The 16173-nt window shown below is 41.0% G+C and overlaps 2 protein-coding genes across 2 annotated transcripts in view; both read left to right on the top strand.

Annotated features, from left to right (window-relative positions):
• Nucleotides 1–299: 299 nt before the first annotated feature.
• LOC123975020 (NMDA receptor synaptonuclear signaling and neuronal migration factor-like) lies at nucleotides 300–12456 on the top strand. The gene is made up of 6 exons (XM_046056110.1): nucleotides 300–316; nucleotides 5180–5241; nucleotides 5519–6355; nucleotides 7617–7683; nucleotides 9383–9388; nucleotides 12351–12456. The coding sequence occupies exons 1-6, from the start codon at nucleotides 300–302 to the stop codon at nucleotides 12454–12456; spliced, it is 1095 nt and encodes a 364-aa protein (XP_045912066.1).
• Nucleotides 12457–14882: 2426 nt separating this feature from the next.
• LOC123975019 (paired box protein Pax-7-like) overlaps nucleotides 14883–16173 on the top strand; it is a 20958-nt gene continuing 19667 nt past the window's right edge. The window contains exon 1 of the mRNA XM_046056109.1: nucleotides 14883–14940. Within this exon, the coding sequence (XP_045912065.1) occupies nucleotides 14883–14940 (58 nt within the window). The remainder of the gene's footprint in view (nucleotides 14941–16173) is intronic.

The following is a 16173-nucleotide window of genomic DNA, read 5'->3' as shown; positions in this document are numbered from 1 at the left end:
AGGACTTGTCTCTGTACTGGTTTTATTAGATCTTAGTGCTGCATTTGATACCATTGACCATCAGATCCTATTGCAGAGACTGGAACATTTCATTGGCATTAAAGGAACCGCTCTAAACTGGTTTAAGTCCTATTTATCAGATCGATTTCAGTTTGTACATGTTAACAATGAGTCCTCCATGCATGCCAAAGTTAGTCATGGAGTTCCTCAAGGATCTGTCCTCGGACCAATCCTTTTCACTTTATATATGCTTCCTTTAGGCAATATTATCAGGAAATATTCCATAAACTTTCGTTGTTATGCAGATTATACTCAGGTATATCTATCGATCAAGCCAGATGAAACTCATCAGTTAGCTAAACTTCAAATGTGCCTTCAGGATGTTAAAACCTGGATGACCTGTAATTTTCTGATGTTAAACTCAGATAAAACTGAAGTTATTGTTCTGGGGCCCAAGCACCTCCGTGACGCATTATCTAAAGATATAGTTTCCCTTGATGGCATCGCCCTGGCCTCCAGCACCACTGTGAGGAATCTTGGAGTTATCTTTGATCAGGACATGTCGTTTAAGTCTAACATTAAGCAAATTTCAAGGACCGCCTTTTTTCACCTACGTAATATTGTGAAAATCAGGAATATCCTGTCAAAAAATGATGCAGAAAAACTAGTCCATGCATTTGTTACTTCTAGGCTGGATTACTGCAATTCCTTATTATCAGGCTGCTCAAAAAAAAATACTATAATAATATTTTAATATTAAAGCAAGGTTAGGTTTTCTTTAAATATGAAATTATGTTGTTAAAGTGAAATGGCAGTAGCAATAAACTACGTTAACTGTGGTTAACATCAGTGTTAGCTTTTGGAAGCCTATAGTGCCTAAATACATATAAAATGTAACGTTTTTTTCTTTCCCCACTATTTACCTGGCCAGGGTCCTCTCTCAGCCTGAGATACATCATGCGGTGGCGCCAGCGGTGAAGTACCTCTAGTTCCTAGTGCCATGCCCTTCGAAGGATGCGGTCCCTGAATTAAGACACAGCTTATATTTCTCCTGTCTTAGCTTCTCTGCATTGGCTTCCTGTAAAATCCAGAATAGAATTTAAAATCATTCTTCTTACCTACAAAGCTCTTAATGGTCAGGCACGATCTTATCTTAAAGAGCTCATAGTACCTTACTACCCCACCAGAGCACTGCGCTCCCAGAATGCAGGGTTACTTGTGGTTCCTAGAGTCTCCAAAAGTAGACTAGGAGCCAGAGCGTTCAGCTATCAAGCTCCTCTCCTGTGGAACCAGGTTCCAGTTTGGGTTAAGGAGGCAGACACCATCTCCACATTTAAGAGTAGGCTTAAGACTTTCCTCTTTGACAAAGCTTATAGTTAGGGCTGGCTCAGGTGACTCCTGAACCATCCCTTAGTTATGCTGCTATAGGCCTAGACTGCTGGGGGATTTCCCATGATGCACTGAGCTCCTCTCTCCTCTACTTTCTCTCCCTCTGTATGCAACCTCATCCCATTATTGCATGTTACTAACACAACTTCTCCCCTTTCCGGTAGTCTTGTGCTTTCTCGTCCCTCTCCTCTCTCCTCCTATCACTTTCTGCAGGTGTTTCTGGCTCTGGAGCTGTGGAGTCTGGATCTGTGGTTGCGAGTCACCTGCTGCCCCCGTGTTCCTGCTCGACACCCTCTGCTACAATTATTGTTACTAGTCCTATTGTTATTAATGTTATTATAATCATTAACATTACGATTATTATCATTAACACTACTATAAATATCTGTACCATTTTTCATTTAGTCTATAGCAACATTACCTTTACTGTCTGTACCTCTGTGTGTATATTGTGTAGGCTGCCTCCCTCCCCTCTCTCTCTCCTTCCATCCCTCTCTCGCTTTCTCTCTGTTCCTCTCTTGCCCTCTCTCTCTCTCTCTCCTTCACCCCCAACCGGTCGAGGCAGATGGCCGCCCACCCTGAGCCATGGTTCTGCTCGAGGTTTCTGCCTCTTAAAAGGAAGATTTTCCTTGCCTCTGTCGCCTAGTGCTTGCTCTTGGTGGGAATTGTTGGGCTTCTGTAAATAACATCACAGAGTACGGTCTAGACCTCCTCTTTTATGAAAAGCGCTTTGAGATAACTGTTGTTGTGATTTGGCGCTATATAAATAAAATTGAATTGAAAAGAATTGTTCATGAGGTTTCAGTGTTCAGTGATAACTTAAGATTCAGACATCCATTGACTAAAACCCTTCATCGGGTTAAAATATATAGTTGAAAAAGGAAAACTGGATGACACTGGATGACAAGTTAATTTAAGACTGACAGACAACCACAACGTTAATGTATTCAAAGGGGATATGACGGCATTGACAGGCGACCAAATGAAACTCACTGTTACCTCGAATAAAATGACAGATTCTCCAGATTTTCCTGTCTGCCTTTTCATCAAGTTTACTCCACCCTTCATTTTTAATATGCCCCCATTTTAGTCTGTACACTCATCTTCCTCTCTGCTGTAATCCCGTCTCTCCTCCTCAAAAACGCCCCTCCCTAACTCGTTTCTTTCCCCAAACCCCTGTCACATGTCTGAGAGCATGCAGGACAGATTTCACATCTGCCTGTCAGGCTCTTCCTCTTCGTTCTCCTTCTCTAACTTCTCCTCCTCTTATATTTTTCACCTGTGCTTAGAGTTTCTCTCCCCTGCCACCTAATGCGCTGATGTGTTGTGCTCACATATGGAGTGGGTGCAAAACAGTGATACGAGAAAACACAGAGAGGCGGTTTGTTTAATGGATGGATTGAGAGACGTTTTTCTCAATCTGTTTCCAACTCAGGTTTTCTCATGTATAATGGATGATGTGAGTCTCTTGCACCATTGTTTGCTGATTCTAATCAGAGTGCCTGGCCTGTTGAATAATAAAATAGGAGCGGAGTGAAAATGTTTAAGAGCTTCAGAGGGACACCTGCTGATTAGACTGTAGACTACATTTATCAGAACTCTCCTTCACAGGACTGGTTGCTTGTTATATCGCCACATGCAGACACGTGCAGACAAAAATTTCATCTCTTTTTTCTTACCTTTCTTCTCATTTGCCTGAATATATTAAACAGACACTGACTCACACATGCACACACAAACCTTGAGGATTCTAACTTTAAGGTGACACCGGCATTATTTCCTAATCTTGAGGCCCTGTCTTGTAGAGTCAGATCTGGTTTCAAAACCTTTATTTATTTCAGTTTATATTGTGATTGCATGGTGAATATTACTAAATGCATTTGTGTTTAATCAAATGCCTGCAAACTAACAGTCACATAAAGCAAATGAAAAAGGACGTATTGAATTGCAACATAAGGACATTTTCTTACTTCTCTCTCAGGGTGTTTCTTTTAAACATGTTAAGGTGCTTTGTTTACATAATTTATCTCAAGGGGAATCCTGCTTTGGAGAAGAAAAGGAGGAGAGAGACAAGAGAGGGGGAGCGGGGTGAGGAAACAAGAATACTAGGCCGACTTTCAGTCAGTGTAAGAAAGAAGGAAAGATGGTGCATCAGAGAAATATTGTCTGTTTTCACTGCACTCCTGCTCTTTTTGTGTGTGTGAACATGTTTGTATGTGTGTGCCTGCTGTGTTGGACAGCCTTTAATAATTGAAGGAGCTGCCAGGCAGGAGGCGTACACCCACAGATTCCCCTGTATGCGGGAGATTCTTCTACACCGATATGTATGTGAGTGTGTGTGTGTGTGTGTGTGTGTGTGTGTTTGTTAGCAGTCACCTCTGACTTTAGCTGCATTAGGAGACCATTTTCCTGAATCTACTGAAGGATGTGAACAGTTCATAGCCCTTGACAGTGTAACAGCAGCTGTAAACACATCTGGTTATTTTTCATGATCATATCAGTGTGTTAAAGGTCAGTTTGCATACATACTTTTATTCTCATAAAAGTAAAATGAACAATGCAAATACAACAATGTTAAAAATCTAATTCAAAATAAAGAAGATGCATAAGATGCACATTTTGAAAATATAATCCATTCATTACGAATAATTATAATTAAATTAGGTAGTTATGAATATATAACATAAAATTCATTAGCAGAGCGAGAAATCACAATAAAAAGACAATAAAAAAATCTCTCCGTGCACTGCGACATTGCTCGTAGTAGCCTTTATCTGAAAATAAAGATTTTCACGCTCCATCTGCTAGAGGTCGCTCACTCGCTGTATGTTAGGTAGCGGTGTAAGGCAGACTCTCTTTCACTCACTTGGAGCATGATTCTTTGCTATAGGAATGAATGAATAATGTATTAATAGCTCACAGTTTTAAAGTTACTCACATTTTCCTTTCTTCTCATTCTTAATTACTATCATGAATAAGAATTCATACTATTCTAATAGTTATTGCTGTGTTACATTTCCTCTCAGCTAGTATCCAGATAGGCAATGAAATCTTCAGTTATCTGTCTTTTTTTTAACCCCATCTCTCTGCTAATTTTCCACTCCTGTCACACACTGACTATCGGAATATTAGGATGTCGGTGCCATTCAACTGCTAGACCTGGAGCTATATTATTAAAAACTGAAGCCCTCTATGACGTTGAGCGTTAGCAACAGTATATGTGGCTGAATGGATTGTCTGTAGCATATTTCTTTTTTTCTATTTCTGAGTAAAAGAAAGACCAAGGAGCTCAGCACCAGATGCAGTACTGTGGTTTTGGAGCTCACAGCATCTGTTTTCAGCACATCAGTCAATCTTCATTAGTTGTTGCTTTAGTTGCTATTTCTCCTGACACAAAGATACAGTATAGACATCCACACATACATTCTGTGTGTTTTTGAAACGAGAAAACAAACACACTTATGGTCTGCCAGTTGCATTTACATCCACCAACACAAACTGAGGTCATACTGAGAAATTAAGTCAAACAATCCTTCACTCCATCTCCTCCGGCTGTCTCATACTCTGTCTCTCTTTCAGTCTGAGGCTGCCTGAAGTGTGGAGATAAAACAGCTGCATCTTAATCTGTGGGTGGCACAAGCCTACAAAGAAGGCAATTAGGTTTATAATTTACAATTCCCTTGCCCTTCTCTCTTCTCTACCCTTCCATTTCCTCTCCTTTCTCACTCAGCCCTCCTTTCCATCCATGAATTAACGTCTTTATGTGTGTCATGTGTGTGTGTCCCCACAGAGCAGCACGAGCATTTGGAGAGTACCTGTCCCACACACACCCTGAAAACCGAAACGGATCAGGTCAGCGTCTCTGCCATCCTGCCATTTTACCATCCCTCCACCCTGCTCTGCGTATCCCTTTGTGGTCTTTAATCCCTCCTACACCTGCTTCACCTCATCCTCTGTTGAAATGCCACGCTGCCTATCACTTCAACAGCTGATAACTGAAGAAAGACAATGACATTATCATCTCTGTCATCCTCTTTTTCCTCCTTCTCTCTTCCCCTTGCTCTTTAGCACCGTGGTGTACTTTTTGTTCTTTTAACATTCATATTTGTCTTTTTCGTCGTCATGCTAGCCCATCTTCTGTGTGAAACCTTGGTGGGTCCCGACCCGGAATCGTCGAGTGACACGATTGGCCCAAACAACAACAACCATCCCTGCTCCAACGTCACCAAGAGCTGCAAGGACAACCGAGAGCCCAGCTTGGTGAAACCCCCGCTGAGAGCAGTCCAGCCACCTCCCCCTTCCATCACCATCTATACCAAGCCAACGCGGCTTTCCCTTGAGCGTAGCTTCTCAGCGGAGGAAGACCAGCAGAAGTGTGTAGAGTGCACCCTGCAGCCTGCCCGCGTGTACACCATCACAACCCAGCGCGGTATGCTGATGAGCAGCGGCCGGGGCAGCAAGGAGAGCCTAGAACTGGACGTCCTGAAGGAGAAGTCGGGGAGTGGCGGGGTGGGATCCAGAGGTGGCTTGATCCAGCCCTCAACTTCCCCTTCCTCCGCCTCATCGTCTCCAACCCAGTACCACCATGCCAGTAGCGGCCGTGGTGTCAGCCATCACCACCGTGGTAACCATCCCCACGGGAACCATCACCACCACACCATTGCGGGCACCAACGCGCCCTCCAGCAGTGGAGGAAGTGGCGGGGCAAGTGGAAGCAGCAGTAGCAACCAGCAACAGTCTCTGAACGTCGCTGGATCCCACTCCCATGTATCACACCACCACAGCCACCACCATCACCTGTCTCAGCCCCCGCTGCAGACCTCCGTCAGCGCCCACAACATCCGCAGCTGGGGCGAGGGTGGAAAAGGGGAGGCAGAGTGCAGCGGGCTGGCATGTGACTCATGCAGCGGAGCCCCCTCCCGGAGCCAGGGCTCCCTGGACCTGGAAAGCGCATCCCGAGAGGCAGGCAAGCAGCACCGACGCCTAGAGCGGATGTGGAGTGTGGACCGGATGACTGGGCTGGAGAGAGGTGAGAGGGCGGAGGACACAGAGGAACAGAGAGGCGCTGAGTTCCAAACAAGGGCAGGAGGGGGGGCAGGATTTGTTCACCAGACCCTGTGGCTGGGATTGGAGGGTTTTAGTAGTGGACCAGAGATGAAATAGCATTTGAATCATTTCAGTCACTTGCAAGGAAAATACACACACAACATGAGAGCAATGAGATCCAGCTGATGTTGTTTTTTAAATTGGAAATATAATCAGCGTGTGATCCAAATTGCCAAAACAGGAACACTTCATAACATACCTGAAGCTAATAAAGTATAATTTTTGTTGAGATTATACATTTAAATTTTGAGTCTGGTGTGGTATGTAATTTGGCAAGAATAATTATGATAACAAGATACCAGAACATAGAAAAAGTCATTAACACATTAGCGAAAAGAAACTCATCAACGCCGAGTGAAAGACTGACTCACATACCTCACTTCAAAAATGACCTTAGAGTTCAAACAACACCCCACTTACACACTCTTAATAGAAATTGAGTAATATAAGCGCCACCAAAGTACAGTAGTATTTCTTCAGGGGTAATTGTATTGGATTGCATTATATTAGGAGGTGTTGTTGTTATTTTAACTTTGCCTGACTAAATTTTTTTGTTTTGTTTGTGACAGTTTAATTATATTGTGTTTACAAATAATAATTCTAGGCTTTGTGGAAATTTTAGGACCACTTCAGTGAAAAACAAGTTACAAATCACACTTAACCCTTTATTGGGCATTTAGTAAGGAACAACTAAGAAACTACAGTTAATTATTCAAGTTATTTTACTGTGAAAAATCATAATGAAATACACACAGAACTTAGACCTCAGTTTGGATTAATGAAAGTGCAACATCTGGAAAAAGTGAGCTAGTACACATTTAATTGTTTCAACACACTTTTTTCAAATCTATTTCTTCTCAGGTGGGGATTTCAGGGTTTGATGTTGGATGTGACGTGGTGGTCTGTATTTCTGACTCTTCGTCTCCCCGTCTCTCTCCTCTGCTGTCTCCTTCTGTGTGTCTCCCTCTCTCCATTTGTGGAGTAGTGGACTGTGAAGTGCTAGTGCTGTTGCTGGTTTTGTGCTTTCGTATTTCTAATATATTCATTACAACATTCGCCAATATGGCACATGTTTTTTGTCACCTAATCCTCGAATCATAATTTCTTTTCTCTAATTGCAGAGGACACTAACTGGTTCCCCAAGGAAAATATGTTCAGCTTTCAAACTGCCACAACAACCATGCAGGCGTGAGTCCAACCTTCAAGCTCACATAAATCTTACATGTACACAAATGCACATACATAAACACGTAGTCACGTTTATTGTGTATCCTCTGTCTGAATGGTCAGGCTTGTTTTAAGCCATTAACTACAAACTAAGATAAACCTTAATAAGATAAACCTGCTAAGCCCCAGCATGCTATAGATTTTTTGATTGATTTCCTACCTTCCAGGCTGCCATGGATTTTTATTTCAGTAAGCTATAAAAATCAACTTACAGACCATTAAAGGCCACTCAAGGAGTTCAATCTTTCAAAGTGAATATTTTGTCAATCCTTTTTATTTTTTGGCTTAAAGTTAAATAATTGATGCATGGTAAAGCAGTGGAAACCAGGACATGTTTTGAAAGATCTCCTTGTTGGTACTTTTCAAGGACCATTTGACATCTGAGATTTAACTGTTGATTGTTAGGGTTAGGGGTAGGAATAGGGTTATCAGGCTGATTCTCATTATCATTTCCACATCCTCTATGTTTGACTGTTGATCTTTTAGATTTAATTTTCAACACTAGCAACACTGTTTGTCAATAAAATAAAGGTGATTAAAATGAAGATGATGAGTCGTTGACTTGCAAGTTTCAAGGATTTGCAAGTTTATTTTTTTTTATAGCATTCTGAAATAAACCAATGATTCCCTTAAATCTAATAAATGAATCTATCAAGACTAAGAGTCCACAGCCATACTAGCAGCTGTGTAAGGCTGCACAGCAGGGCTTTGAACTCAATGCTCACATCAACATGCTAACATGGTCACAAGAAAAATGCTAACATGAGGCCGTTTAGCAGGCAGAATGTTTACAATGTTCACCATCTCAGTTTAGTGCGTTCACATGCTACCATTAACTAATTACAGTAGCACTAAACATAAAGTAAAGCTGAGGCTGGTGGTGGGAATGTCATTAGTTTTGTAGTATTGGATGAACAGACATTTAGAACTGATTATAATTCATCCTGTATGTACCATGAACGTGTGTACAAAAGTTTGTGGCAATCCGTCCATTAGCTGTTGACATATTTCAGTCTGGACCAACGTGGTAGACCAACCAACCTACAAAGTGGCATTGCCATCCCCAGAGGCATGCTGCTAGCACGGCTAAAAATGTGTACATTAATGTAAGGTATATGCAGTTTGTAGTTAATGAGCTAAAACATGCAAATCCAACAGTGTGTTCTTCTAAATTAAGAACATTAAAAATAATGTGACTCCTCAAAGGTGTGAGTATAATAGCGACCTGAGATTGTCTTCAGATCGCCTGCAGCTCTAAAAGATATCTGAGCTGTCACAATCACTTCACATCACAACGTAGAATCTCCAGCAGCGTCCAGTCTGCTTCTGCCTGACTATCACTGACTTTTTTTTTAGCTCTTTTTAAATGTATCTTTTTGCACTTTAATCTTGTACTAGATGTTAAACCATGTTCAGAGCATAAAAGCAAACTCAGTCAGTATATAAAAGTGATTGTTCATTTGACCCATTAAATAAGAACACACCAGTAGCAATTATGTTGCATCGCAAGTTGACACACTCTTTTTGTCTCTGTCTCATTATGCCTCTCCCAGTTCTTCCCCTTTCCGTTTTTTCAACTCACTTTGTTTTTTCCTCTCTCTCTCTCTCTCTCTCTCTCCTTTGTTCTTGTATGCTAATGAAACATTGGACACTCAAACAGGATATCGTGAGTATACTTCTCTGCCTGGTTCAATTTTTTTCTTAGCTCACTTACCTCTTGTTCTTAACTGCTATTCCTTAACTTTGATGTCTACCATTTAACCTTCATCCTTGGGCTGAGTGAGGTCTGTGTGGATGTGTGTGTGTGTGGGTGGCTAGGTCTGAGTAATTCTTTGTATCAAGGTGAAACCTTTTATTGTTTGGGTTATTCTGGCCTTAAGCACTAAGACAGCACACATACTGTAAAGGTAGAAGCCTAGTCAGCACAAATAATGTCTTTCAATTCCAGTAAAAAAAAGCCAAAGGGGGAAAAATTGAGTTACAGGATTTTCATGAACAACAAGGATAAAGTCCAGTGTAATCCACTGCAGATGAGTAAGTCTGCCAAGCTCAAGTCAGGAAAATGTCCATCTGTGTGTTGGCTGACCTAAACCCTATCGGCTCACATCCACCCAGCAGTTCTGTCAGTTTTGTACACACACCTGCCCTTCACTTAGGACACAGCTATGGATAGTGTTTGGCCATTTAAGATTTTTGTGGCAGTCATGTTAGTGCTCTAATCCTGCTCCACAGTCGTTGCCAGTTATCACTGAATCTGTGCTGGCTGACTTTAGACGTGTTGGAACTGACTGTGGAAATTGGCTCTGGAGAGACTGTTATGAACAAGTATTTATAGTGCTAACATGTGATCCCTAGTGCCTTCTGGTTAAAAAGTTTTATCTGATAGAAAGAAGTCCGTTTTCAGCTATCTAATCTAGCTATCTAATAAGTCACATAAAACCTTGGTAGATAGATCAGCATGAAATTTCTTGCGTGTAAATCACAAACTTCTCTCAAATGGTTCCTGAGTGTTTAGGCTAGCTGAGAAGTAGGTTAAGCAATCAGATACATCTTAACATAATAGTATAATGCCTAAACCAAGCCAAGCCTTGACATTTCATACTGCAAAACCCCTGCTCCAGCCACACCTTGCCTAACTAAACCCAACTAACTCAAGCTGCTCATAAATTTTGTTCTTTGTATGTTGACCAAGCTAACCTCTGGCTGCTAGCTGAAAGTAGCTTGGGTTTCTGCAAATTCTTACAATAATAAGCCTACAGGATAAAGCTGGTGATTTATTTTTCTTATTGTCAACAAATACTGTGAAAAGACAAAAAAAACTGATGACTTATAAAATATTGTTTGTGTAGCCAACCCCAGATAAAGCTTATTCCTCTACTGTAGACCTTATGTAGTACCTAGTAGTGCCTTCATGGTTGTCCATGCTAGCAGTTTTATGAGGCTATATGCCGCTGCTTCCGGGTTTACTTTAGTACTGTACGGCCCACTGTACATGAGCATTGGTGTTGATTGATGATGTCACACACTTACAAAGTTTTACAAATGGATGGATAGATTAAAAATTAAAAACTACAAAAAGTAGTAATTGCCCTTGTTTGCAGCTGGAGGTGTCCTCTCAACAGTTTTACTCTTAATGGTGGTCTTAATACATCCATGGGCTATACTTAGACACATTGGTACCTTGAGTAAAATGTGAATGTCAGCATAGCAGCACAATCACAATGCTAATATTCTGACCTTTAGCAGGATGTTAATGTTTACTTTGTTTATGTTATTAGTTTGTCATTAGTTTTTAAGGTTTTTAGTCATACCCAAAGTATCAGACAAATTTAAATATTTGATAATAGCACTAGAGGAAAAGTAGGACTTTGTACCAAATTCATGGAAATCCATCCAATAGTGGTTGGGATATTTCAGTCTGGAACATGGTGGTGGACCGACCAACCATGCTGCTAGTGAGCACATTCCACATTCCTCCATTGCAATGAACATGGGTGGTGTAGTTTATTTTGAGTAAAGCCCACAGATGCCCCCCTGGTATAATCACAGCGCACCAAATGTGTATTGAAATTGTCCCTAAGTCAGAAAGTATTGAGAGACAGACTAATGCATTGTTGGTTTGGGTCTTTCTATGGGATTTGTTGACAGTATGAAAAATAACAAATAATGCCAGCCTTAAGCCTTTAACAGGACATTTTGTTTTGGGGGGATTTTACAAGCCTCTTTCCAGCCAAAATACTTACAAACACACAAACTATGTTTAACATGGTTGGAGATGCCCTAGCTCTCTAGCTCTGTCTCTGCTATGGACAAATGTTATCAGCTTCACAGGATTGTGGTGCGACCCCCTTTCCTGGTTAAAGACAGTCAAGTCTGTTGAAGACACAATCACACATTGACAGTGATGCATTTCACACCATGTTTGTACTTTGACACATAAAAGTCCCACATGAGCCCGGTGGTATCACTTTCTGCTAGAACATTTTCAAGGCTGATTAAAATGAATGGCAGGCTTCCACAACAACTTTGCTGTCCACCTGTTGCTAGTGGATCACAGCTTTAAGAAAAAGAAGCTCCAGGCTGTGAGTAGGAAGTATTAGATCCACAGTATTGGAGAATGTACACTTTTTAGAGTGGAGCTGCTACTTGAGCCCACAGACCTCCGGGAGCTTAATGAAGCTAATGTAAGGACAAATCTTAATTTACCTTTAAACTGCATATAAAGATATAAAAAAGGGTCCATGACTGATTCTGGTAAAATATCAAGAATTGTGAAATTCCCCAAAACAAACTATTCCTTTTAAGAATTACACCTCAAGTGGAACAACTGAAAAGTCACATGAGGACAAGATCGGTGTCTCTATTGGAAGATGGATTATATCACATGCAGACTGGCGCATTTGTTGCAGGGGTGAATAGAAAATTTGGTTTGAGCTGCTGATGTGATTTGACTTTCTGGTCTTTATAGTCAAAGATAGCTGCTACCTACCTACAACAGCCTTCCCTTCACAGCCAAATAAACCCTGCAGCTAAAAGCCCTGGCATCAGCCTCCCTGCACTGTCCTACCCCTCGCTACGCCAGCATTCTCCCCCTCTCATCCCTTTAATACTGTGCCACGTCCTGGCAGGGCTTTTCGGGGATTTGTGCAGAGAAAAAGGAGAGAGAGGGAGCAGAATTCGGCAGAAGTCATCCAGAGGTATGAAGCGTCCCCCACCAGGGTGTGCTTTGCTTGAGCGCCGTTTGCTCTTGTTTCTGGCTATAGCTTGCATATTTACAGCTGTGTCTAATCTGACTAAGCCAAAGAGTCACAACGTGGCATTTGAAGGTGTGAGAACGTCAGCAGCTTTCGAAAGGATCTGCTTACTGGATGCCCTGCCCTACAGTGCCCCAATTCCAAGGCCAGATTATGAGTGCCAACCACAATGAATCGGATTTTTATTCTTAGACAAAACCGAAAAGATAAAAACGGGTACACACCGTATGGGTGATTAAAAAACCTCTAATAAATCTACTGGTATTGTGGATTCTACTCTGCCACACCTAGATTAACTGTACCGGTTGCAAACTTGTACCTAATCTTTAAGAAAGATTTTGTAAAAGGTTGTGAAAGTTGGGTTGCTAAATGTGCCATTATAATTCGTTCATTAGAGACAGCATTCAAACCTACAGTACAAGCTAGTATGTTCCTGCAGCATTCTGTCCCAGAAAATAGCATAGTTTGGAAAAATAACATTTGAAAAACCATTGGTAAAACGCGTGCAGGAGTAATGACATCGAGTAATGACATCGGTAACAAGTTCAGAAACCATCCCACTCAGGTCCAGATGCTCCGTCGCACAGCGGCAGATGGTGAATGTGACACCATGCTGTACATCTCAATTCCTTTGACATCTCGGTGTCATCCATCTGCAGTGTCACTGCATTAACGTTGTGTGTTATTTCATCAAAATGAGTGATTTGAACATGAGGAATAAAAGTAGCAGAACAAACTTGTAGGAACATTTTGCCTCCTTGCACTGGAAGTAATATCCTGCATCCACCTGAAAAAAATAGGATCACACTTAGGCCATGTCCACCCTCAGGTTGCCAAATTTTGAAAATCAGTTGATTGTTTATTCATTTTTGTCTTCAATTCTCACTAAGCAGGGTGTTTGATCACTGAAAACAGATCAAACAGAACAAATTACAAAATACCACTCTTGTGTTCCGGTGTGAACCTGAGACCTGATATTTCTTGACGATTCAGTGTGCATTGTATTCACGACTTGGTGGAACACTTTGTTCCTCAGCCAGATTCCTCTTTAAGTAACAAACAACACTTAGCAACAGATAGCTTATCTTCAGATATATCATAGAGCTGCTGGCTTAAGATTGAAGCATTTTTGTATTTTATTTGATTTTGATCTGGATGGCAAACTTTATGAAAGCAATAAAAACTCCAGCGTGGGTGGAGATATTAGCCTAAGACATTTAGAATATTAACAATGAAGTCTGTAAATATTACTTTTTAAAATATGAATCCTTATTTTGTGGAATGAATCATTTAGGGGATAGTTCACATTTCAAATTGTATTATATTGGTACATCCGTAGCAGTAAATAGCAGATGGAACAAGAGCAGGCAGTAGAGAATCAAAGGAAGTAAAATACAAATAATAGGAGAAAATATGGAACATTTAAATAGGATAAACTCATGGAAATAAGTTACAGAGGGTTACAAAAAGGGCTGAAGAAAGGGCAGGGGGATTCTCTTTAGTTGGAGGTGGGGGTGGGCATGGTTTCTCTCCCATTTCCTCTCTGTCTTTCTAAATCTGTCTCCACACCTCTCTTTTGTGTGCAGCTGAGGTTTAAGCACAGGACATTCAAGGTGAAAAGATCACTCTGCGTATTAGTGTGTTTTAGAATGCTTTATCAAAGTACAAAGCAATAACAGCAATGTTGCTTATCTTTAATTAGTACTGTTATATTTGCTGTTAATGTTTTGGCATGATGGAATTTGTGTTGCTCATAAAATTAGCGGTTAAATTCATTGTTTAATGTTTCAAGTGAACTGACATGTTTATGGAGGTAAACCAAGGACAAAGACACTCACAATTTTATTTTTACCCATTTATGTTGTGTTTTCATGTGCTTCCCCATAGCCAGATCAACATGGATCCACACACACACACACACACACACACACACACACACACCACATGCTGAGATCATTAATCATGAGTGTTGACTGTTTGATGTACTGAAACTGTGTGTAGATGTGACATGGGAGGGAGGCAGAGAGATAAAAGGATGTTTATCTGGGGCTCTTGCATAGAACATCGTGTCAAGATCAGGCAGAAAGTCACTTTTTCGAAATTTGTTGTTTGATCATGTAACCCTCAAATGGAGCCTGACCCATAATTAGCCAGCCAGTATTGTCAGGTATACAGCATCATGTATAGATGAATCCACAGCTAGATGAAAAAAAAAAAAGAACACCCGTGTTAGCTGAAAGGCTAGTTTTCAACGCCAGTCCCTTTGCCCGACATTGTTAGGCATCCTAGAATAATAAAAATAATAGAATATGAACAATAAAAAACTCTTGTGTGTTTTGCTCTCACTTTCATTGTTGCAGTGGCACAGTTAAACTGAATGTATTTACACTGACAGTGAAGGTACGGATGTTTGGGTTGTTCTCGGTCAGCAGTCGCACGCTCCGACAGATTGAGGTTGCCTATGGTATGTGAATGTAGAAGTTACTCAGTCTCAAAGCACTAGTGTGAAATTGGTTATGACACAGGCTTTGGGAAAATAACAACAAAAAACGTACAGCCTCTGTTTGACCTTCACAGTTCGGAAATGAAAGTGCTGTAGACAGGGGGGCCGCCAGGAATTTTGGGCCCCATGATAAAAAAATCTAATTGGACCTCCTCTGCGCAGCTGTTGTCACCACATCTCTATGACTTAACTGTCCGATCAACAGCTTTACATAACTCTAATTAAAGGCTTGCAAGTGACTAATATTAGCACAAGAGGATGCAGTTCACTATTTGCTTCTAAAATAAATTGCCCTTCATGATGGGAATAAGAAAGTCTGTATCTATAGATGTCATTAACGGCCATAATTCTAAATGAACGTATCAGACTGGATTATTTTAATATACAGGTGCTGGTCATATAATTAGAATATCATCAAAAAGTAGATTTATTTCAGTAATTCCATTGGATATTATATTCATTCATTACACACAGACATATATAATTTAAATGTTAATTTCATTTAATTGTGATGATTAAAACTGACAACTAATGAAAATCCCAAATTCAGTATCTCCGAAAATTTGAATATTACTTAAGACCAATACAAAAAAAAGGATTTTTAGAAATGTTGGCCAACTGAAAAGTATGAACATGAAAAGTATGAGCATGTACAGCACTCAATACTTAGTTGGGGCTCCTTTTGCCTGAATTACTGCAGCAATGCGGCGTGGCAATCAGTCTGTGGCACTGCTCAGGTGTTATGAGAGCCCAGGTTGCTCTGATAGTGGCCTTCAGCTCTTCTGCATTGTTGGGTCTGGCGTATCGCATCTTCCTCTTCACAATACCCCATAGATTTTCTATAGGGTGAAGGTCAGGCGAGTTTGCTGGCCAATTAAGAACAGGGATAACATGGTCCTTAAACCAGGTACTGGTAGCTTTGGCACTGTGTACAGGTGCCAAGTCCTGTTGGAAAATTAAATCTGCATCCTCATAAAGTTGGTCAGCCGCAGGAAGCATGAAGTGCTCTAAAACTTCCTGGTAGACGGCTGCGTTGACCTTGGACCTCAGAAAACACAGTGGACCAACACCAGCAGATGACACGGCACCCCAAACCATCACTGACTGTGGAAACTTTACACTGGACTTCAAGCAACGTGGATTCTGTGCCTCTCCTCTCTTCCTCCAGACTCTGGGACCTTGATTTCCAAAGGA

Source organism: Micropterus dolomieu, linkage group LG08 (assembly GCF_021292245.1).
Source record: "Micropterus dolomieu isolate WLL.071019.BEF.003 ecotype Adirondacks linkage group LG08, ASM2129224v1, whole genome shotgun sequence".
Lineage (NCBI taxonomy): Eukaryota > Metazoa > Chordata > Actinopteri > Centrarchiformes > Centrarchidae > Micropterus > Micropterus dolomieu.
This window is presented reverse-complemented; position numbering and strand designations above follow the sequence as displayed.